This window comes from Amblyomma americanum, chromosome 6 (genome assembly GCF_052857255.1).
Source record: "Amblyomma americanum isolate KBUSLIRL-KWMA chromosome 6, ASM5285725v1, whole genome shotgun sequence".
Lineage (NCBI taxonomy): Eukaryota > Metazoa > Arthropoda > Arachnida > Ixodida > Ixodidae > Amblyomma > Amblyomma americanum.
In genome coordinates this window covers 39059336-39081925 of record NC_135502.1, presented here as the reverse complement: position 1 = coordinate 39081925, position 22590 = coordinate 39059336, and the positions used below count along the sequence as shown (strand labels likewise).

The window sequence follows — 22590 nt, the reverse complement described above, 5'->3', positions numbered from 1 at the left end:
CAGTGTCTGCATAGACGCACAGGTGCATAGGTGCGCCTGTGCACCGGGAAAGCACAGGTGCAAATAAAGGGTACATTTGAATACATTTGCATAGGTGTACACTGTACACTTGAGTGGTATATATGACGAACGTAGGGACCAATATTGAGCGGACTCTGAAGACCGGAGAGCAGGAGACAGGGAACAGGTGCAGTTAGAATGTAGCCGTATAATTCATTTAGTGCATTAAAAAAAAAGAAAACTCAAGAATGAAACCCAGTTCCAGGAACCAGCAGTAGCGTAACGTCCGCATGGAGAATTGCGTAATAAATAGTATTTGCAGCAATAGAAACAGTTTGATTTCACGGTTTCGCTGAAACCCCAACGAAACGCGAGTGATGCGACGCGAACCCGATTGGCTTATCCGAGACGTCTGTTAAAATGTCGTTTCCACAGCAATAAGGGTTGTCTCGCAGTGCCGTCCTTCCCGTAGTCGCCACTGCTCTGCTGCAGCTTCCGAGCTGTCCACTACAGATTTGAGTGAGGAAGGGCTTTTAACACTCCGTGGCAGGTTTCAGCAAATGAATAAAATTATTCGGACAAGTCATCCCTAGTTTCGCACAGTTAACTCGTTTGACATCAATAAGCTTTTAACCCGACAGAATTTGATGTGTTCACCATTGACTTGATATAAACCAGATGTGCCACATGTGTATCTAGAAGGCCGGGGATGGCGAAGAGCTGTTAATAATAATAATAATAATAATAATAATAATAATAATAATATTAATAATAATAATTGGTTTTTAGGGAAAGGAAATGGCGCAGTATCTGTCTCATATATCGTTGGACACCTGAACCGCGCCGTAAGGGAAGGGATAAAGGAGGGAGTGAAAGAAGAAATTAAGATAGAGGTGCCGTAGTGGAGGGCTCCGGAATAATTTCGACCACCGGGGGATCTTTAACGTGCACTGACATCGCACAGCACACGGGTGCCTTAGCATTTTTCCTCCATAAAAACGCAGCCGCCGCGGTCGGGTTCGAACCCGGGAACTCCGGATGAGTAGTCGAGCGCCCTAACCACTGAGCCACCGCGGCGGGTACGAAGAGCTGTTATGTCTGCAGTCTCGTATACGTAAAGAAGGCAGGCCTCTTGAATTACAGATACTATCAGCAACAAATGAAACGCGAACAATAAAACTGAGGTGCAACAAAAAAACACCAACATATCAGGAAATACAAACTAGGTTGATTAACACTTCTGAAGGAGAGTTTTCGTGCCTTCGATGTTAAAATAACCTGACCTAGTATTGAGTTTGTCCTGGCTAAGAGCTTCTTGTTTGGCTGTTCGTCCCTAATTGTCTTTTCTCGCATTCCATTTCAGTGCGAGAGGGTTTGCAATTTTGCCACACAATGACAACAACGTAGCGTTAGACTCGACCACATGTCCCACAGAGTTGGCGAGAAAGCAGTGCATTTCTATACTCTTTCTTATTTCAAGAACCTGGGGCCTTTTCATGAACAACCGTTGGCGGGGATTAATTAGCATGATATCAAGGACACTGTCAGGTGCTGTTGTTTCGTTTTCTCGTGATTGCAGGACTAGAATGTTTTTGTAAAGAGCGGCAAACGAGATTAGAAAAGGTAGCACAGATTCCGCATTTTTCGGCGTACACTACGCCACCAGGAATTAATTTCTGAGCTGCATACAGACAACAGACTAAACTAAACACAATTAAAAAAAAGAAAACAAGTGAATCAGTTGCTACCTTCATACCAAAATAGAGTGGGTAGTGAACTGAACAACGTCCGATAGGGATCAATGCGTCGTTAATAGGCATGTATAATCCATGCAAAGCTGCCTATAAATGAGGAGACTTCTTTTGAAAGCGAGATAGGACCTCGAAGCGTGGAAGCGGTTGCGTTGCAGGGGAAAAGGAAAAGGGAGCAGGAAGAGGAGAGTACCGAGGAAGATGAGAGAAGGATTAAAGTGCACGTGGAGTAATGATGAATTTATTAGCACTCATTAGGCCACTGATCACAGCCTTTGTTTTTTTCCCCCGTCCATATATTAAGCTCAAGATACTTCCAGTATTTCTTCGCTTTCAACAAATAATCCTTCTAGGCCCCGGCGGCGACGCTATAGGCGCGAAATACGCAATTACTTGTCATGGCGGTAAAACGCGTCGTGGGCTCGCGTGTTTTTGAATATTGAAAATAGGGTAGTGGGAGCGAATCTACCAGTGAAGAGCGCATCGCTTGATTCTTCTTTTTTTTCCTTGCTCCATGCTGCTTCCAGCGTCCGGGAAAGCTGCTTTGGAAATGCATCCCTCTCTATCAGTGTCTCTGCAGAATAAATTATTGAAATATTTCGATGCAGGCGGAACGCAAAGGCGCCCTTGTGCTGTGCAATGTCACTGCACGTTAATGATCCCCAGATGGTCGAAATTATTCCGGAGCCATCCACTACGGCACCTTTTTCTCTGTCTTTATTCTTTCACTCCCATCTTTCTCCCTTCCCTCAAGGCACGGTTGAGGTGTACAGCGAAATGTGAAACAGTTACAGCGACATTTACTTTTCTCAAAACCACTAATGTTTTTATCTAAATTCAAGCAATACGCCGCTTCGAGTAGTCAGTGCACGCGACTTGATCCCTTCTCGCGTTTGGTGAGAGCTGCTTGTCGTTATTACTCCTTTCCATTTGGATTTAACTCCTCAATCAAGGAGAAGTACATATGTAGGCAGGAAAGCTTGAATATATTGGTAGCCCCTGAGCCTTTAATAGTTCCTTTACTAACTTCTCAATTGCCGGAGAGTAATTCTATTAGCTTCAGGAATCATTGTGTCTATTGTATGGGTATTGTGACAAACTCATTCATTCTACATATTGTTCTGTAATACAGTGGCTATAAGGCGACGTCATTAGAATTTAGATTCCATTTAAATCTAAGACCCCTCCTCGGACACCTGCTTCGCTCTTAGAAAAAGACAACATCGATACACGCCAAAAGAATACGAGAAATGAAAGGAAAACATGTATCGAATAATTTTTCGCAGTGAAGAGTCCAGTAAGCAAGGCAGCAATGTGGGCTAGTTCAAACTGTGCCAATCTTGATTTCAAGGCCCGGTTTCTTCTTGCCATGTAGATATCCGAAATGACCGGAACAATGCACGATGACAAGCAATATGACGTTCCCCTGGTGTTTACCGCACCCAGGAAATTAGTGGGCCTTTGTCATGAAATGAATAAGTCGAAGAAAAAATTAGCTAACACTTGTGGTATCGCACACCAAGAAAACTTCGTAGAATGTGCTACCCGTAAAGTCTACAAAATTCTCTTGTCATGAGGCATGAGCTACATAGGTTGATCAGGCAGATGTCTAAACACCAGGTTGAAAGAGCACAGTAATAACTTAGGAAAAATAACAAATAACGAATCCTGGAAACACCCCCCCCCCCCCCCCATTGAGAAAATCACAAATGTTCACCGTACTTTGATCAGACAACAATTTTAGCTCGGGCAAAGGAAAAGAAAGAAAGAGAAATAAAAGAAGCCTTTGAGATATTGGAGCCGGTGAAGAAGAGTGCGTAAGCACACCATCGGTGTTGTTATCAAATGAGGAGGTGCATCTAATCAAGAAACGAAGAAGCGTGTGACACAGCCGTTGGCAATGAATTGATTGTTTCAGCATGTTCATGAAATTTATTTATATACCCTCGTACCAGAATAAATCTCAGTTATTAGTGCGCGCTTGTCTTGTGTCCCTCGTTCCAGTTGTCGTTTTGTTAGTGTGTAGCGCGTTATTCACACCAAAAAAAAGTCCAGTGTTTGCATCCCTCAAAAACTAAGAAAGAAACTGTCTCGGCTGCAGATGTTACAGCTGCAGATGTATGGGATTCAGAGGATTCAAGTGCTCAGTTGAAAGTTTCGCACGACATTACCTGTTATATAACAGCCCCTTCAGCGCTTCGAAAACATGCAGGAGAAGTTGCTTTCAGTTCTCCACAACGTTTCCTTTTTGTTTTTGTTTTTCATCTTGCGCCACCTTGCCTGCCAGAATATCTGCAACGCGTAGAAGCGGTAATGCGCTAAGCTCTAGCAAAAAAAAAAAAAAAAAACCCATCGTCCAATTTTACGCAGATAAGAGTGGGACACGAACGGCACAAATTGCTCCATGCAGTCACCTTTGTCGAGCGGCGACCAGCGATCAGAAAAGTGGCGGTCGGGGTTCCGCCATCTGCTCATCTTATTCTGCTTCATCCTGGCTCTCAGGAAGAGGCTGGGCGGAAAGGTGTTGCGGGCAGAAAGGGGGGGGGGGAAGAGACGCGCGGAACTATAAGCAGACTAATCCTGCTGGGTGAGCATCCGTAATGGGTTCGCCGGCTCATTTCCCGTGCGCGCAGAAGTGCCGCGTTGCGAGAAGCAAGCACCCCCAGCAGCGTCGACTGGGGACGAATGCGGAGCTTTTTAGCACCTTTCTGCGAACGCTTGCGGAAGATGTTTGTGCTGTTCAGACCGACCGAAACAAAGCTTATGATTGGTGTCGTCTGGACGGTGCGCTTTTACAGTCTGCGACGCGACGAGCTGCGTCGGTGAACTTTTTGATACGTGGTGTCGTAAAATACGCTCAACGTAGCTTTAACGCTAACGAAACGCGACAGAAGCCAACGTCCACTCATCGAAATGTTTATGCTTAGGTGATCGAAGGGTGGGCGGATGTGGACTGTGAGAGCTAGAAATGTCAGATTCAGGCGGGAAGAGAGCACCTGTACGCAAAGTTAAGAATTTAGTGCTTATTCATTGTAATTTGTCTACGGGCAAAGGTTATGTCGTGATAACGAGATCGGTGGTGGTAGCGTTCGCTGAAAAGGCGGAAAAACATGTAATAACAAGCCTCATATATTGCGGAAGCATGAAAAGCGCCCAAAGAGTCTTTTGTCTTGCCACCTTATAAAAACTGGAGCGTAAATGCAATGCGAAGCCGGTTAGTGCTGCGTGGATTACGCTATCATAAGGTACAGTGAAAGCGCAACCTTAATCATCTGTATTTGAAAAGTAGGATGTTGGACAGAAAAGTAGATTCCAATTTTTCAGCATAGTACCTAGTGCGTTAGACGTAGGTACGCCACCGCTTCACTGATGGAAGAAAAAAAAATATTCGAGTAGGTCCTACAGTCATGCGTGCACAGCTTCTCACATCTTCTCGTCCGCGCTGAAATTACTTCCACCGATATATACTCCTTAATAACTCCGAAAATCTAGGCGCTAGGTCGAGGGATTGCGCCTGCCTCGGGAGGCAATCCAGAAGGAGAACTATCACCTTCACCGCAGTTGCACGAGCTGGGCTGGGCCATGCATTAGCGTGCTGCAACAGCACACCAGAGAACACTATAGAGCTCAGTGAGCCGCTGAGCCTTCACTTGATTTCAGGTGCAGGTTGTCTCGCTCTGCTCACAGTACGAATCAGGATTCGCGGAAGGTTCCATTGGAATGTAGTGTTCAACGATTAACCATTTACGGTCCTACAAAAGTGTCAGTATCTATTTGTCAGCTGATCGTGTTGTTCGAAACTTCGTTCGGTTTCAGGGACGATGGATGACGTTACTCCTTGCTTGTTCGTTCAGTCTCCGGCTGAAAGCGAGGTTACCAGCAATCGCCTCCTGTGATGGCATGTTGTAGGGAGCCATTTTATGCAGATTTAAAACATCATAAAAGCGCCTCACACGCGCCCGTGTGGCGCTTTTCAATTGAAAGTGAGTTGTGTTGGTGCCCACGTAGTGAAAACATTGCGTTAGTTCAAGTCAGAAATTTTTTAGGGCACCGTACAATGACTAATCCTATGTTCATGCGCGACCTCGTTGGTAGGTAATCGCCAGTTGTCTTGGATCACGGCTTCCACAGCAACAAGAATGGCCGGCACAGTCGCTGTGCATAGGAATCCGGAGTGTTTTGTGCCTCCCAGTGTTCACAGGTTAACTTTTCAAGTTTTTATGCCACTACAAGGCCTGCTGAAGAGACACATAGGTGGCCCATTGCTGTGCCTAAATTTTTTTAAATGAATGCCAGATAGTTTTGTAGCGATAGCTGCATTACGGTGGCATTTCGAGCCTTCAGCGTGGCGGCGCGCAACCCTGTGGCTGCGCCGTCATGCTGTGACGTGGTTGGTCACGTGGTGCGGAGCAGCTGCCGGCGCCGTGGCCGATCACGTGGTTCGTCACGTGGTTGGTCACGTGACCTAGTCCCACTCGGCCAGCTGTAGCTATCGCGTCACTCCAGGTTTAATCAGAGCTAAACCACCGGCAATTTTATTTCAGCTTGAATTTCTAAAAAAGAAATCAAATTCTACTATATTAAGAAGCGATCATCTTCAATGGTATATACAAGAGCCATCCTTTCTGCTATGTTAATGAACCACACCACAGTACTCCACGTAGGAGTCAGAAATAACATATTTAGAATAGAACGGTTTGCATAAAGTGAGTGATCTTTTGTCCCTATGTTAAGGTTACTTTTCTGACTCACCGTCTCCGCGTATTCTACGCGGATTAAGGCTGCGAACTGGGCAAGTTGATATTGATTCATAGTGAATCGAATAAAATTTAGTTTCGAGTCAGCGCTTGTCGTGTGTTCTTCGTGTGTCCTGTTGTCTTTTGCGCTGTTCAGTTTGAATTCTACGCGGATGTGGTTCGCTTGTCATTATAGCGTCTGTAAAGAACATGGCTCAGGCCGTCGTACAAAAAAAAAAAGAGACCGCAACCTTTGTCAAGAGCAGAAGGAACATTATTTAGATTCATCATTAAACGCGGTTTCATACCATGCTAGATCTACCTGTCAGAGGATGTCTCAGAATAGAATTAAGAACATACATCGCAAAAGATCACACAACACACAGACTGCGTTTTCTTCGTCTTCTACATTTAGAGAATAATGTGGCTGTTCTGTCAGCTGCCAGTCTTCTTTTTTACGCATACCCAGCAATTCTGGACAAAGGCATTTTTGAGCGGGAAACCGTTTATGAACGCAATTTCTTTCATATAATGTGAGATTTCATTACAACAATCAATATATCCGCACATCACCCGACGGCAGTCATGTATGTTTTTTTTTTCTGTTAACGTTTTTGCTATAGTAAAAAGCATTGCCCATTGGTTTTCTATGGCAGTCTTAACTGTCCGATGCGAACGCTGGAAACATTATAAAAGAAAGATTTTGCTACATATCAGAATACTGGACTTCAATATTCCCATAACAGTGTCTTACAATTTTCAAAATTTTTTTCCCGAGAAAGGTGGACTCGTGTCATTTAAATAATATGTTTCGCCACCGCTGCCAGGCCTAGCGGATTAGAGGAGAGAGAGAGAGAGAGCAAAGCCTTGGATTTAGAAATAAGAATGCAAAAATGACGTCATCGCTACAAGCGGTAGAAAAAAGATAAAATAACGAGAACGTAGCTTTGTCCTTTGATCCGGATTTGTGCAGGTAATCCGAGCGAAGCCCTGTTGTGTTTCGCAATCTGGAGACGGGGCTGCTGGCGCCGTGAACAAAGCACATAATCCGAAGCCAGCCGGCCGCGTTATCACTGAATCCGCATGCGGAGAGAAAAATGAGATGCTTCACTTAAGCAACTGCGAAAAAAGAAAAAAAAAAGTGCGAATCACAGATTTTCTATAATGGAATTCGTTCCCTGGTACATTTGCAGGTACTGAAACCTTGTGCTGGATACCGCGCCAGATTGGTTACTAAAAGACGAAGACATGTAAAAAGAAATAATTCCATGAAAGAATGAGAAAATTCTGTTTCCAACGCGGTGAATAACCAACTAGCCCGATTCGTATCCTGTTACAGGAACTTTGCCTGCTCTTAAAGGTGATCGGACACAAAGTTTTTGCGTGTCCGCTTCATTGCCTTGAAAAGTGCCTATGAGACTAGTAATCACAAAAATGGGCTTGAAAATCCAGTTCACAGCGTTAATATTTAATTACAAACGAGGTTGTACCGGCAGTTCTGGTCTCTGTTGGCGCAAGCGCTGAAGTGCACCGTGACGTCACGGTCGACCGACCAACACGGACTACCAATTCCTGATGACGTCAGCTTTGTCAGCAAGCACTGGTTGTATCTGTGAACAACTGCTGAGTTTTGTGACGTCAAAATAACAGCGGCAAGTGCACTTTCACGTCACTTGATGCGTGTGGAAATGCCGAGTGGCTCCTCGTACAACGCTCAAAACCCTATTAAATTATGTTCCACGCAACGTATACGACAGAAACTTGTAAAAGGCATATCCTTACGCCCAGGAAATAAATCGTGCTGTTTGTTTGCGTCCGAAATTTTGTTCCTGCACACATTTAAGGCAAATTAGGCGTATATGCGCGAAACAATGTCTATAAAAAAACAACCCCAGGAAACAAGGATCTAGACAGGTTCTTTCTTTATTGGTGACGTATTAACATGCGCAGAAAAAATGAGGGCGTCAAACAGAAAAAAAAAACGCAGGCTTGATGAGTCTGGTATGTACAATATCCAGGCGTTATAAATAAAGTAGGCTCTGTGCCACTTCTCACGCAAAATACGGTTGCAGTAAACACGATAGCTTTGAAGAATTACTGGGCCGAGTGGTTGAATGCCTGGATCTATCAGCTGCTTCCGCAGCGACACAAGCCTTGCTTTATTAAAAAGAAGCACCCGCAGTGGCTTAGTGGCTTTGGCGTTCGGTTGCTGATCCCAAGGTCGCGGGTTCGTATCCCGGCCGCGGCGGCCTCATTTAGATGAAAGCGAAAAGCAATAGGACGCCCGTGGGCTGCGCTGCGTCAGCGCACGTTAAAGAGCTCCATGTAGTCGAAATTGATCCGGAGTCCTTCACTAAGGCGTCTATCATAGTCCATGTGCAGCTTTGGGAAATTTTAAGCCCCACATTCCATACCATACTAAAGAGAAAAAGAAGTGGTGGGTGCTGTATTTCGTAACGCTCCGTCTCGTTCCCCAACGGGAAAAAAACATGTGTTTTAGGAAGCTAAATGCGCTGATTGGATGGAGGAAAGCGACGTCATCACAACAGAACTCACGTCACTTCCGGTAAAAACATCACAGCTTCTAATGCTGTCACATTTCCAACACATAACGCAGTTAGGTGTCTCTGCGACTCTTTTTTTTTATTCTTGTTATTGGACGCGGACTTCTGGTGACGAATGCCGCAGTAGGCGACACCAGTGACAGATGACCAGAAGAGCGGATAACAGAAGAAAACCTTGCTCTTCCCCTGAAGCTGTTCTGTCATATAAGATATAACACGTAAGCGCCTGTAATGCTATACCAGCGCCCTTGTCTAGCCTTGTGTATGACCGCAATGTGCACCACCATACTCTTGTGTCATTTTATCGCGCAGAAATCAAGGCTAACGGAATGTTTTCAACTTTGAGGAACTTCTGCTAATGGAGAAAGAGAGGCACAAATAAATTGAGGAGCGAAAAACTATAGACATCAGCTAGACTCTACTGAGCGGCTAAGGAGACCGACGCTACAGTTCTGGCGACACCTAGTGTGCGTTTCAAATACGAAAGTCCTTGTGCAGCCAGCTTAACCCTCCGCGTAATTTTACAGTGCCGCGTAATCCAGTGTGATTCATACAATACCGTTGGGTGCGTTGGATGGGCTGCGAGTTTTTGTGGGTTCCGGTTGTCTATAAAGACCAGGGTTAAATGAAACAGCTAGAAGAGTCCAGTTGAGCAGGTCATGTCCTACACAGCTGTTGATGGTAGCTTAGCTTCGCTGGCAAGCTCTCGTACGATGGCGAATAACTGCGGCCAACTCACGTCCACGTAGACTCCCGACAGTCTGTACGCCTGCCCCGGCGGGTTCTCGTTGGGCAGGTAGCGGAAGAACTCCCGGTGGTTCTTGTACCACTTGACCGAGTACAGGTCGTCCGACTCGAGGTCGAAGGAGCAGTTGAGCCAGAGAGGGTCGCCCCGTATCACGGCGCTCGGCATGTCCAGTCGCACCAGCCGCAGTCCCGCGCTCAGCCCTGGGATGGTAAAGGAGCAAGCAGTGGTCACTCAGGTGTGGCTCACGCCGCGTCAGGTCAAGTGTAGATAAGAAGCATTGATGGGCGTTTGCCCTATTCATAAGCCTTATCAGATTTCCACATGCACGAGTTTTGACCGAAGAACGCAAGTGTAAGTGCCTCATTGGGCACTTGGCGCACTTATGCCACAATTTGTTTATTTAGATTGAGATCCATGTCATGTTTGTCCTTCGAGAACTGGCAGGTTGACTTGTTGAGTGAAGAGAATTATCGCTAAGTGGCGTTTCCGTCGCTCTCCCGGCGGTATAGACACCAAAGACAGAAAATTACCGAACCGCTGTAGCTGAAAGAAATTCAGCTTTTTTTACATTATAATCGTCTTAGGTCGAGATGTGTATCTTAATAGCCAATGAGGAGCGGGTGACATTTTTAACCCTGCTTAAAATTTAGATTTTTTCTATTTTCTGAGCGTTTCCGGGTGGGGCACCTATTTTCGTGAAATTTATTGCCGTCCAGCGCCTTAGATATCCTCAGATCGACTTGTGTGACTTGGCGCCTTAGGCGCATCAGTGCTATTTTTTAATAACTCAAAGTGTGCGTGTATGGGGTAGTCAATATAAGCGATAATTGCTCCATCTTCTTCTAACCACGCTCGTTTCAGTTTTGGTGTAGTTTTTATGCATGTATGGTTGTAAAGCTCCGATAAGACCACTCTCAAAGATTTCAATACTTTAAATTCAAACATTGAAAATATTGAATTCAATTTCAATTCAATTAAGACATTTGTATGTGCATGAGCTAAAGGCACGCAACGCGTGAAAACGGTTCCAATGCTATAAAGGTCTTGTTCAGAGCAGATCAACACGACGTTCAGGTACTTGTAACAGCTTAGATTTTCGCAGTGATAACTGTATTTAATAAAATATTTGAAACAACTAATAATCGTACCCGAATAAAGCTGGTTGGAGATCTAGTCTATGTTTCGTCTTTCTGTTATGCCCGCGGCGCTTTTGTATAGAGAGTTTTCACGACTACGTGACCTTCATTGGCAGCGCTACAAAACAAAAGTACAAAGAATAACTGAAACCAGAAAGGCACTAAATGTAGTTGAAAGAGCAAGGATAGAGAGACAGGTGTAGAAAAAAATACGCAGCAATATACACAGCAAAGCAATAAATACCGTTTCCGTTAAGCTTCAAGGTTAGGCAAGTCAGTTCACCTCAAAGGTTTCCAGAAGCACCAGAGTGGAGTCTGCGCGAGCTTAAATACCCCAGCCAAAGCCGAAGGGAACAGAGGATCTCAAATCCGGCTGGCGCCGACTGGGCTGTTAGAATTGCGCGCTGCTGTCGCAAAAAAAGAGGGAAACTCGTCTTTGGTGACTCCAAAGTGGTCAGGATGAACACGAGCTTGTCACTGCAAAGCGAGCTCCAAAGCGGTCAGAACGAACATACGTTTGTCACCGCAAAAAAGCAGCGTTCCGCATTGGGGCTTCTGTCAAGCAACAGCTTTCCATGAGGGAACCATGAGTACCAAGATAATCGAATAGGGGATACTTTCTTCCTTTTCCTCCTCTCTGTTCTTCCTCTTTCCTAGAGGGCGCTACAGTTAAGCGCACTTAATACGCTGTGCATGGTTTCTGTTAAAGAGTCAGTCCAGTGGCTCTATTTCTGCTAAATGCACTACAAGGCCAACATTTAGCATTTCAAGTTTGGTTTATTAGCGACGCCAGTTGTTATCATTTGTCGCAAATGATTTCTAAATACAAGGAGAAAAACAAATTTTGACGCCGTTGAAGCACTCTACACAGCATATGCGGGCCCATTGGAAGTAATGGCGGACGTAGTTTAAAATATTTTCGCTAAGTGTTCCAGCAAGTTACGTAACGCGAAGGGCATGATAGCAATGAAAACAATTACATGCTTTAAAAGAGCTTTAAAATACAGGGCCCTGTATTTTCTACTGGTCACGAAACACCCGTTGAATTCTCATATAGGAACAGAAGCGAACATTGTGATATGTACACGATACCAGCTAGTCCAGTGTATAAACGCTTTTAGACAGAAATGAATCGGTCCGCGTACGCAAACAAAAACCAATTTGCATGAAATCTAATGGATTTATTTATTCATTTATTCATGAATTTATTCATTAGAGTCAGCTCCCGTGCAATGTATAGTAACATCAGACGCGATGCTGTTTGATTGTTATGCTTTATCTCTATTTTCCCTCAACACCTGCAGTCCTTCCCATAGCGGTTTTGAGTTGCGCACTCAAAATAAGATAATTTCCACGCCTGTCTTTCCCCTGGATTCGACTTCTTTTTTTCAAGAGGCACTTTGCAACTGCCGTTCGAACTGAGTATCAAAAGGCCTTGGCAGTTTTCCTTGTCTTGTAGTGAATGCAGCCAAAACAAGAGTTGTCCTTTTTCGACCTAAAAATCGCAAAATCCATTTGCAATATGAGTTGCAATGCGAAACCTTGATAATTGAAATTGTGTCTGTTTTTAAACGTTTCGGAGTGCTCTTTGAACATCACAAGTCTTTTGAACTGCAAGTAGACACGATAAGAGAAAAAATATGCCGAGTATCCGGAGCACTTTCCAAATTGAGGCAGTGCCTCCCTAGAAGCGTAAAACCGGTAATAACTAGTTCTTTATGTCGATAGTCAGTTACCGTTGTTTAATCCTGGGGACGTCCACTTAAAAAAACATAAATTCATTACATATATAATACAAAAAAGGTCGTGCGAGCAATCATGAATCTTCCATGCCTGACTCATTAATAATAATAATAATATTTGGTTTTTGGGGAAAGGATTCTGTGCCACTTTTCAGATAATAAAAATTATTGCCGCTTCCTGAGCTTTATCAGCATTATCTAAGAAAGCCTTACCAGGGAATTAAAATTAGTGCCGCTCCCTGAACTTTATCAGCATTCTGTAAGAAAGCGTTATGAGACTGAGATCAGAGAGCAAAACAACTCGCTTTAGACTATATCCTGTCTTAAAAGAAATAAAAACCTTTGGGCGTGCGCCTCGCTTTTATGACATTTAAAAAGTTCCCCGTAGTCGCACGAACTATGATGATCAGAAGCTGTGGTTTAAACTTTCAAACTTTCTTAATCATTAGTTATACATACCTATTTATTTTTATACATTTTATCATATTTTGGCTTCTGTACGTAAGCTACTTCGCATATATTTATTGGCTGTTCGTACAGATTTGCCTTCCAGTGTGATAATGTTGTTGCTTCTCTGTTATGATTTCTTGTGTGTAAGGCGTCACCCATCTTTTCTTTGTGTCTTTTCTGTTCCTCATTTTGGTATTTTATTTGTATATTTATTTGCACTGCTGTGTCAATGTGAAGTAGACGGTCAGTAGACGCTGTCAAGTCTTATTTTGGGGCTTTTGGTCCAAAGCTTGCAACATCACTGTTGAAATAAAAATTGAATTGGATTGCCACATTTCCAATCAGTCGGCCTAACATAGGGACTATATTTGAAATCAATTTTGCCTTTATCTTTTGGGGTCTTTGTTACGGTCCCAAGCAGTAATGCGGTCATGCAGCAGCACGTTCGGTTTTATCCTTTTCTTTTTGTGCATACTTTGCTGGCATTCATCGGAACTTAAGACAAGCGTGAAATCTTGTGGCAGGCGTGACGTTAAATTACTGTAGTGCAGTACATGATACTGTTATGTGCACACACACACACACACACACACACACACACACACACACACACACACACACACACACACACACACACACACACACACACACACACACACACACACACACACACACACACACACACACACACACGCACGCACGCACGCACGCACGCACGCACGCACGCACGCACGCACACACCCACACACACACACACACACACGCACACACACACACACACACACACACACACACACACACACACACACACACACACACACACACACACACACACACACACACACACACACACACACACACACACACACACACACACACACACACACACACACACACACACACACACACACACACACACACACACACACACACACACACACACACACACACACACACACACACACACACACACACACACACACACACACACACACACACACACACACACACACACACACACACACACACACACACACACACACACACACACACACACACACACACACGCGCGCGCGACCTTTAAGACCTAATACTGTTGTCACCGCTAGTTATCAGGTCGTTGTCTCGGAGAGCAGCGAGAGTTGCATAATATGCGCGACAAATCCGTTTAAGCACCAGGAGGAAGCTGTAGAAGTACGTTCACTTAAGAGAGTTTAAAGCTAAGAGAACGACAGAAGAGCTGCGCTTCTTTCAAAAGCTGTTCCAGCTGCACAGGCGTAAGGTTTCCCTGCTGTATTGGGGGGACAGCGCTTTGGAAGAGCACATTCGGAAGCTATCTCAGAAAGGCAGATGTTGCTTATTAGTAAAGGTTTTATCTCTCGACTTCTATCCCCGCCCTCCTTTCCGCATTTTGGATGAACACAAATAAATATGCGATATGATTTTATATATATGCAGTAAGAAATTTTGGCTTCATGGTTTATGGGAGTTCAACGTCTCAAAACAGCTCAGGCTATGAGGGACGCCGTAGTGGAGGGTTCCAGATAATTTCGACCACCTGGGGTTTCTTTAAAGTGCACTAAAATCGCAGAGCACACGGATCTCTAGCACTTCGTCCCCGTCGAAATGCGACCGCCGCAACAGGGATCGAGCCCGCGTCTTTCGGGTCAGCAGCCGGTCACCATAACAACTGAGCCACCGTGGCGGCTAAAAATAACGAGGTATTTCACACAATGTGACCGTTAAGCCATTCCGTGATCCGTTAAGCGTGCTTCAAGCCAGGCTCTTAGGGAAATGTCAGACCAAGATGCCATGAGCAATACATATTAAGAGCTTGGCTCAGCGCGAGGAATTATTTGCAGCAACTAGACAGGATGTCTGACGGTTTTAGCGTGAGGTAGCAAGGAAAACTTTACTGGGGATTTACATAGATCTGATGTAAGCGAGAAAGCAAGCACTGTGCTCAGTTAACTGTCACTAGAGTTGAATTTTCATATTTTAGACGCTTTCACAATAAGGGGACAGATTTCAAAAGACGGTGCTTTAAAATCTGCCAAATGTTTCTCTATAGTGTGGTTGAAAAGATTGAAGGATAAAACTAACCTGCGTAGACGATTACCTCCTAAACGAGAATGGTACGGCAATTTACGTTAACTAAACCAACTTATAGATTAGATATTAAAGCGAATGGCAGAATAAAGGAAGGAGAACAAAATAATTTATTGGTCTAGTGGCCATAAAATGAATAACGATGGAAGTGTATTTCCCGTTTTCAAGGCGTGTGCCAGCGACAGCGAAAAAATATGTCGTTTTTTCTTCTGCCAAATATTACAATAGCAAGGATAATTAAGACTTCTACTTCAGGACAGTTTACAGAGAAATGGTAAAGAAAATTGACGGATAACGAAACGGTGCGCATGAGCAAAGAGAAGTTTGTTTATCAAGGACTATTTACTCTCTGCGAGCTTCCTTTATCATTATGTATGTTGGTGAAATGAGTAAGTCTTATGCTGGCGCGTGAAGATAAAACTGTATTTAAATAGCCGAGGTTTCATTAGGAATAGTGCTAAATTTATATATTTTTAACGTGTTTCAACCACGATTTGCTTCGTATTGTCTTCCTGGTAAATTCAAGGCCACGGCAGAAACCACAATGCAACAGTGCGAGAATTACGGCCGTGAAAATGAATTTGTTTGGCCTGTTGGAATTTGAGTATGTTCAGCGAAATGACCAACGTTTCAAGTCCGGTGTTGTGCGAACGCAAGATACATTTCGTATGACAGGTCGGCGTGCTTACCGTGGCAGATTTTTTTGTGCAATTTTTGGTTCCATCGGCTTAGACTCTGTAACAGTATCGCTAATCTTAAACATTTTTACTGCTCGGAGAAGCTTATTTTCTTACATTACGTCCCTGCACTCATGGTCACCAGGTCCCGAAACCAAAAAAGCACTCGATGTGACTGACTTGAAATGGGTGGACGTCAGGAGTGCCTGAAAGGGGAGGGTTTTTTTGTGTATTTAGTCACAGTAGTGTGCTAACTTCTTAACGAGGGACTGGACACGATGATGGCAGCAACGCGTTAAACTTCAAATCAAAACTAAGACATACCACGAACTGCAGGAATTGACAACTTCACCACCCATTAAAATCATTTGTCAGTGCGGGCTTTTTGTGGTGTGACCACGTTTTGTGTTCTCCATAAAACGTTTAAGGCTTTGCTTGCATAATTTTCAACCGGTGTTTATTTTTTTCAGGGCAGATTTGCACATCTTTTTATGAGGACTGTAGACGAAAGATAGAGGCAAGGAAGGCAGGAAAATCTGTAAAACATCAAGCAATACAACGTTGACGCATTGCATCCCATGCACACCTGTGTTCCCTTTTTGAGTGGCAGTCAACATGTTATGAATTTCGACTTCTTTCGCTGTAGGCCGGCCCGGCGGATCACCGATATATACTGTGTTCATATCTTAGCCCATCGGAAACACTTCCCAGAATTCTGTTGTCACTTTGCGACACCCCTCAGCAATGCACGACGTGTGCTTCAACGATCTAAAGGTTTCAACTGCAGAGCAAGACAAGAAATTGTTGACATGCTGGCTATCACTCAAAAAGAGAAGACTCGTGTTCATGGGTGGCAGTGTGCCATGGTGTTGTTGCTCGAAGGTTTATAGATTTTTCTGCCTAGGCTAATTCTTTCTTCTGTAGTTATCAGAAGGAGATGCATAAATTGCACTGACGAAAATAAACGTCAAGTGAAGATTTGCGCTCAAAAGTTCCGAGTTGCTTTTTCACCTTGTCCAGTTCTTTGTTTAGAAGTCAGTGCACTCCTGCAAATAAAATCAAATCTGAAGCAATCTTTCCTGCGTAACCTTCCCCGCTGCAGGAATTCAAATAGAAAAAAAAGAAATGTTCTCTATCGTCCTTAGGAAACGGAGAAATAAAACATATAGGCAGCGACCGGCGCGTTCTGTACTGGTGCGTCAATTATCAAAGGCTTGCGCGGCGGCAGAAAATTTCTTTGCAGCTCACTGCGCCTGCCTGAACAACAGGTAGCCAGGAAGCGTTATGAACTGGAGTTCCCCTGAGCCTAAAAAGAGCTCTCTCTGCTCGCAGCTCCAGTATGTGACAAGCCCCTAAAGCGCGGTGTTTCGCTGAAGGCAACGGTGCGTACGAATGTAGCACTACAGATAATACCGTGAAGCCTGGCGCCTGTCAGTCCCTCACTGTGCACTAAAGCTTTCAGCTGGGCTTTCACTGATTAATCAATATGACATGTGTTGAATCAAAATAGCTGTCCGCTAAGCAGCTCCTTTAACTCCTGCTATGGCGCAAGTCACACCTATTAAATGCATCTGCGCGGTCCAGCGCTTTTATAGCTTGGTCACGTGACGTATGATATGTTTTCTGTCTACACAGATTCGCTTACAGTCTGATTCTTCTCACCGAGACCATTGAAACATTTACACTGTGCTTCTTCGTCCAGTTGCTCATGTCATTTTGTGATTTGTTTTTTGATTACCGTCAGACGTTTGTAGGTGCTCCAGTCGAAGTACTGGCGCAGTGATGCAATTTTGCACGACAGTCATTAACGCCAAGGAGGAAAATAAGTGTAGATTCGCCGATCCGCACCACTTCTCGTCAATGTGCGAGAGGCGTCATGCAAAGACCGCAGAGGAGAAAGTGCTAAATAAGGCAACCCTGAACAAAACGATCTACAATGTCGCAACTTCATTACAACGTGCTCATAATACTTCGACTATCCCGCCAGAAAGCCTCTATGGTTTGTGTGCCTCCATTATCAACGCGGTTCTCAGCTTTCCATATCTCACCGTGCTGGAATGGCTGACAACGGTTCTTACGAGCGCTGTTAATGGTCTCGTGTTTTCCGCAATGCTGTATAGACGTTACCGATACGTCTTCGTTGCGACTTATGTCTGATTTGTAGCTCCATGTCACTGCCATCCGTTCCAAGCATGAAACGTCTCTACGTTCGGCAAACACCCAAACACACACGGCGTTGTGAACAACGGCGACACTAGAAGCAAGAATTACTTAGGTCCGCCCGTAGCCCGCGCTGTGTGAGTGCTTCGTGGTGACAAAGCTGACGTCGATAGAGATACGTGAGGCACACATATGTAAACGGCCCCTGTCTTCCTCCCTGCACCACCAGTTGGCGTGTCATAGGTGATGGATTGCATGCGCCAAGCCGCGTTCTAGACAGGGACCCTTCAGACGACGGTAAGGCGACAAGAAGGAGTGGGGTGGACGTCCAGGGATGATGGCAGAACGCAAACAATGAGATATACTCTCTCCACAGTGAAAGAGGTATTTACTTGCAGCAAGACCCCCCCCCCCCCCCCTCCTCTTTCTCACCTTCTGAGTGTTCTTTTCTCATCTGTATCGCTCTGTAAACTCGCGAAGCTTATTTATTTCGGTTCGATCAGGATGCTGGACTTCACAGGCCCAATTTACCGTGACCATCTCCGTGAGCCTGACGTCGCTGTTTCTTTTTTTCTCTCTCTCTCTCTCTTTCTCTCTGGGGTCGTTCCTGAGCGATCCTAACGTTACTTCTAAAATGAATTTAGCGTAGAGAAAGAGATGCTGAAGCCCGTTTGCTAACTTGACGTCTCCCGGGGATAACGTATCTGTTTCTCGTTCTTGGGACGCCGTGAACAGGAACACTATTTCAGCTCGGGAGCAAACAAAAAAAGAAAAAGACAAAAAAAGAAAAAGAAAGAAAACAGCCGAAGAGAATGAATTGCAAGAAAGAAATTTAGAGAAACGAGCGAGGCGAGTGGTGGTTGGGTGGAAAGAGGACTACAGATAAGGAAACTTTTCGAACACCCTTGAAGGTTCTCGCTTTGGTATTAGAGAACGTGGTCTTCCGGATCCGCGATTTGAAACGAGGGACAGTTGCCTTTTTGTTATATTCCCGAAGTTGAAATTTCGAAGAATTCGACAGCGTTTTTCACCCTCCGGGTGTTATGAGGCCATCTCTGGCTTTTAAATCGAAGAGCCCTGTGCGAAACGAGACAGACGCGAAAGCGAAGCAGAATCAGCATATCGCTCAATAGGCAATTCTCAGGAAAGAGCGTAGGTAAAAAAAAAAGAAAGGTTGTAAGTGACACTAAGGGCATGAGTATAAGCGGCAGAAAGAGGGACGCAAAAGGAATTCAGCAAAAAAAGAGAAAAAGCCTGAACAGCAACGCTGACTTAGACAGGAGAGTGCTGACGTCAGCGAATAAATGAGCACGAAGAAATTTACGCGCGAGGAGCTCGAATTTGCGATTCGAATCGCACACCCCGCTATTAATGAGACGAATAAAACGGCAGGCATTGAGCGTTCATGTAGGGCCGGAATAATTTGCGATAGCGCTGAGTGCGCCGCTCTGATATAATTCGAAATCTCAGCACAAGTCTCCCATTCCGTTTGGAGTGCAACGAGCGAGGCTGAAGCGAGGTGTGCATCTACTCGGAGTTCTGAAGAACGATGTCTTGTGCGCTGCAATGATTATACCTGTGATAAAGTTTGCCGGAATTACAATGTAGCGATCATATGTGCCTCTGAAAACCGTCAGGGCAGCGCTAAATGTGATTAAAGGCTCAGTCAATGCATTAACGATAGTTTCGTGTTTGTGGTAATGTTTTCGTGAGACGGCTGCTTGGTCTGGTCTCCCTGGAAAAAAAAACAAAAAAAACGCGTGGGCTTTTTCGTTCATACATGATCGAAGCAGTAAAATGAGTACACAATTAAGCAGAAACTCATTTCGTGGCTTCTAATTCGTACCTAGCCAATAGACGCGACATCCTCTGTGCACCTCTGGTTCCGCAGCATGGCGAAACTTTTTCAAATCAAGGTCACTCGTTTCAGGGTTTATTCACAGTGGCTTCTCCGTTGTCTGACATGCTAGTTGGTAGCGAAAGGGGCATTGAAAAGTTTGCTTCATCGTAGCTCCCATGAACCACGGAGAATTGCTTATGGTTTACGGGTGCTTAACGTCCCAAAGCGAATCAGGCTATGAGAGACGCCGTAGTAAAGGGCTCCGGAAATTTCGACCACCTGGGGTTTCTTAACCTGCACTGACATCGCACAGTATACGGGGCTCTGGAATTTTGCCTCCATCGAAATTCAACCGCCGCGGCCAGGATCGAACCCACGTCTTTCGGGCCATCCGCCGAGCGCCATAACCACTCAGCCACCGTGGCGGCCCACGAAGAATGAACGGTAAACATTTCCTGCCTTTAAGGGTGTCTAGCGACTCGTCCATTTCTGCAAGACCGACGAGCTGTGGACATGGTGACGGTACGATTGAGGCTAGTGGGCTGCCTCTGATTTCACTTTGGGATACAAGCGACGGTGACTACAAGGCAAATGTTTGTAGCATCACATGAATGTGGCAAAGCTGGAAGTACCCGGAGGATCTCTGCGTTTTCTTTTGGCTAGGTGCCAAATAGGAGTCAGTTAGGGGCCGTGTAAAATGTGTCTTCTTCACCTTGAGCATATTCGTGAACATTCTTTGTACTTATAAACCACAAAGGACCCATGACCATGATCACGAAGAACATCTACACTTGTTGCTGTTGTTGTTGCCTTAAGGATATGGCACAAACCCACTACGCTGGATTGGCCAGGTTTCAGTGAAGAGAGTCCAATGAATTCCAAGAACTCCACGTTCCTTCTTTCTATTCCTCCTCTTCCACACACTTCATCCCCTCTCCCAGTATGAGGAAGCGAACCGAGCATAAAAGGCTGGGTAACCTCTCTAAGTTCCCTTTTTGTTTCCTCTCTCTTAAAAACATTTGTCTGTCCAAATGTACGAGCAAACGGGCCCTGGTGTGTGTACACCAAAACCATGTGCCGCGTTAAAAGCGTTCCTTGCTTTTAATGTCTCGGCAACCTAAACACCAAATTACGTGGTCCCAATGACCAGAACCGCTCCCCGGATGCATGTGTGTGCACAGACAGAAAGAAAAAGAAACAAAATTCGGCTCGACCCGCCTGTGAGCCGAACGCAGCGGGCGTAAACAGGCTGTAAATCCGCGGCAGCGGGATTTTACGATGACGACGCCTGCTGAGGCCGTTAACCATTTATACGCGAACGCGCTGTGAAGCCTAGCAGGTAGCTGCTGCGCGCGTAAACCAGCCACGAGGCTTGGAAAACGCGCGCGCGAGTGGCCACGGCAACGTAACAACGATCTGAAATATAGTTTAACCAATGCTCGTACAAGTTGTGCTAATTTGCAGCTTGAGGGCGCTTGACGTAAACATGATGCTTTCTCTTTTATAGGCGTCAGGACCGCAGTGGGAAATGCGAATGTAGAAACTCCACTCGTAATATTTCCCTGCTGTGTTGCAGCGCTAGAAGTGCGTCCATGAAAGTGCACGTTATAGTTGCAGAATGGGCAGAAGTTACGATGATTAGCTGCGAGGGAAACTGAGTACAAAAGTAATTTTTTCTTCCAAATATCAACTTCTGCACGTAACTTGCAAGAAATCTCGGAATAATTAGCTCTGGGCCAGTGCATGCGCAAAAAAAAAGAAGTTAATTTAATTACTAATAGTTTCGCCTGCGTCATCTGAAAGCGGCTATGATTGAACTGCATCGGTTCGACGTAGCGAGAAAGTTTCCCGCGAACTACGCGGGTGGAAATTTATGTTCTGTTAGTTGCGACGTACTTGTGCGCGCCGTTCAAGTTTCGTGCTAGTCTCAATTATTTTTTCTCGCAGATTCTCTCATGCTATGCCTTGTCACTTCTACATTTATTTTTTTCTATGTATTATATTTGTTGGGGTTAATATTAACCTCCGACAACGTTAAGGCGGCCGTAAGCTGACTTTTATCGACCATATTTTCTTTGCGGCAATCGAAAGCGGCATGCCTAAAAAACAAAAACAAAAGTGTAAACCCAAATGTGGGAATGAGAAACACGGTAGAAAAAATATAAAACGGAATTTTCTAGCGTGGCAATGTGCTTGCTTTCTGTGGTAGTCGACGTCTGCTAATACTGGTATTACAGACGTGACAACTGCCGCCTAGGCAGTAATGAACGTGGCACTAACAGAGATCCATAAGTTTCCTTAAAGCTACAGCTTAAAAACACTCCATCAAATTAAATTGGTGATAGCTATTACCATGTCCAACCTTCTTGGACAAAAAATTTGACTATTGAAATATTGCAAGGTATTGATATAGAAATACTGAAGGTATAATAGTCCATTATTCCGGTGTGTAGCAAAAATCTATCTTTTAAAGTTTCTCCATCACTCACATCGAGCAGTTAAGACTGCCATAGAAAACCAATGGGGAACACTTTTGATGGTCGCAAAAACGTTAATAGAAAAACAAAAATAAAAGCTTGCCGACGGAAGGCCTGCGGATATATTGATTATTTTAGTGAAATCTTCCAATATATGAAAAAAAATTGCATTCATAAATTATTTCCCGTTCAAAAATGCT

General features: G+C 44.6%; 1 protein-coding gene across 1 annotated transcript in view; it reads right to left on the bottom strand.

Moving 5' to 3' along the window:
* Positions 1-22590, bottom strand: part of LOC144136644 (uncharacterized) — a 98736-nt gene that overhangs the window by 27418 nt on the left and 48728 nt on the right. The window contains exon 2 of the mRNA XM_077669154.1: positions 9791-9999. Within this exon, the coding sequence (XP_077525280.1) occupies positions 9791-9999 (209 nt within the window). The remainder of the gene's footprint in view (positions 1-9790; positions 10000-22590) is intronic.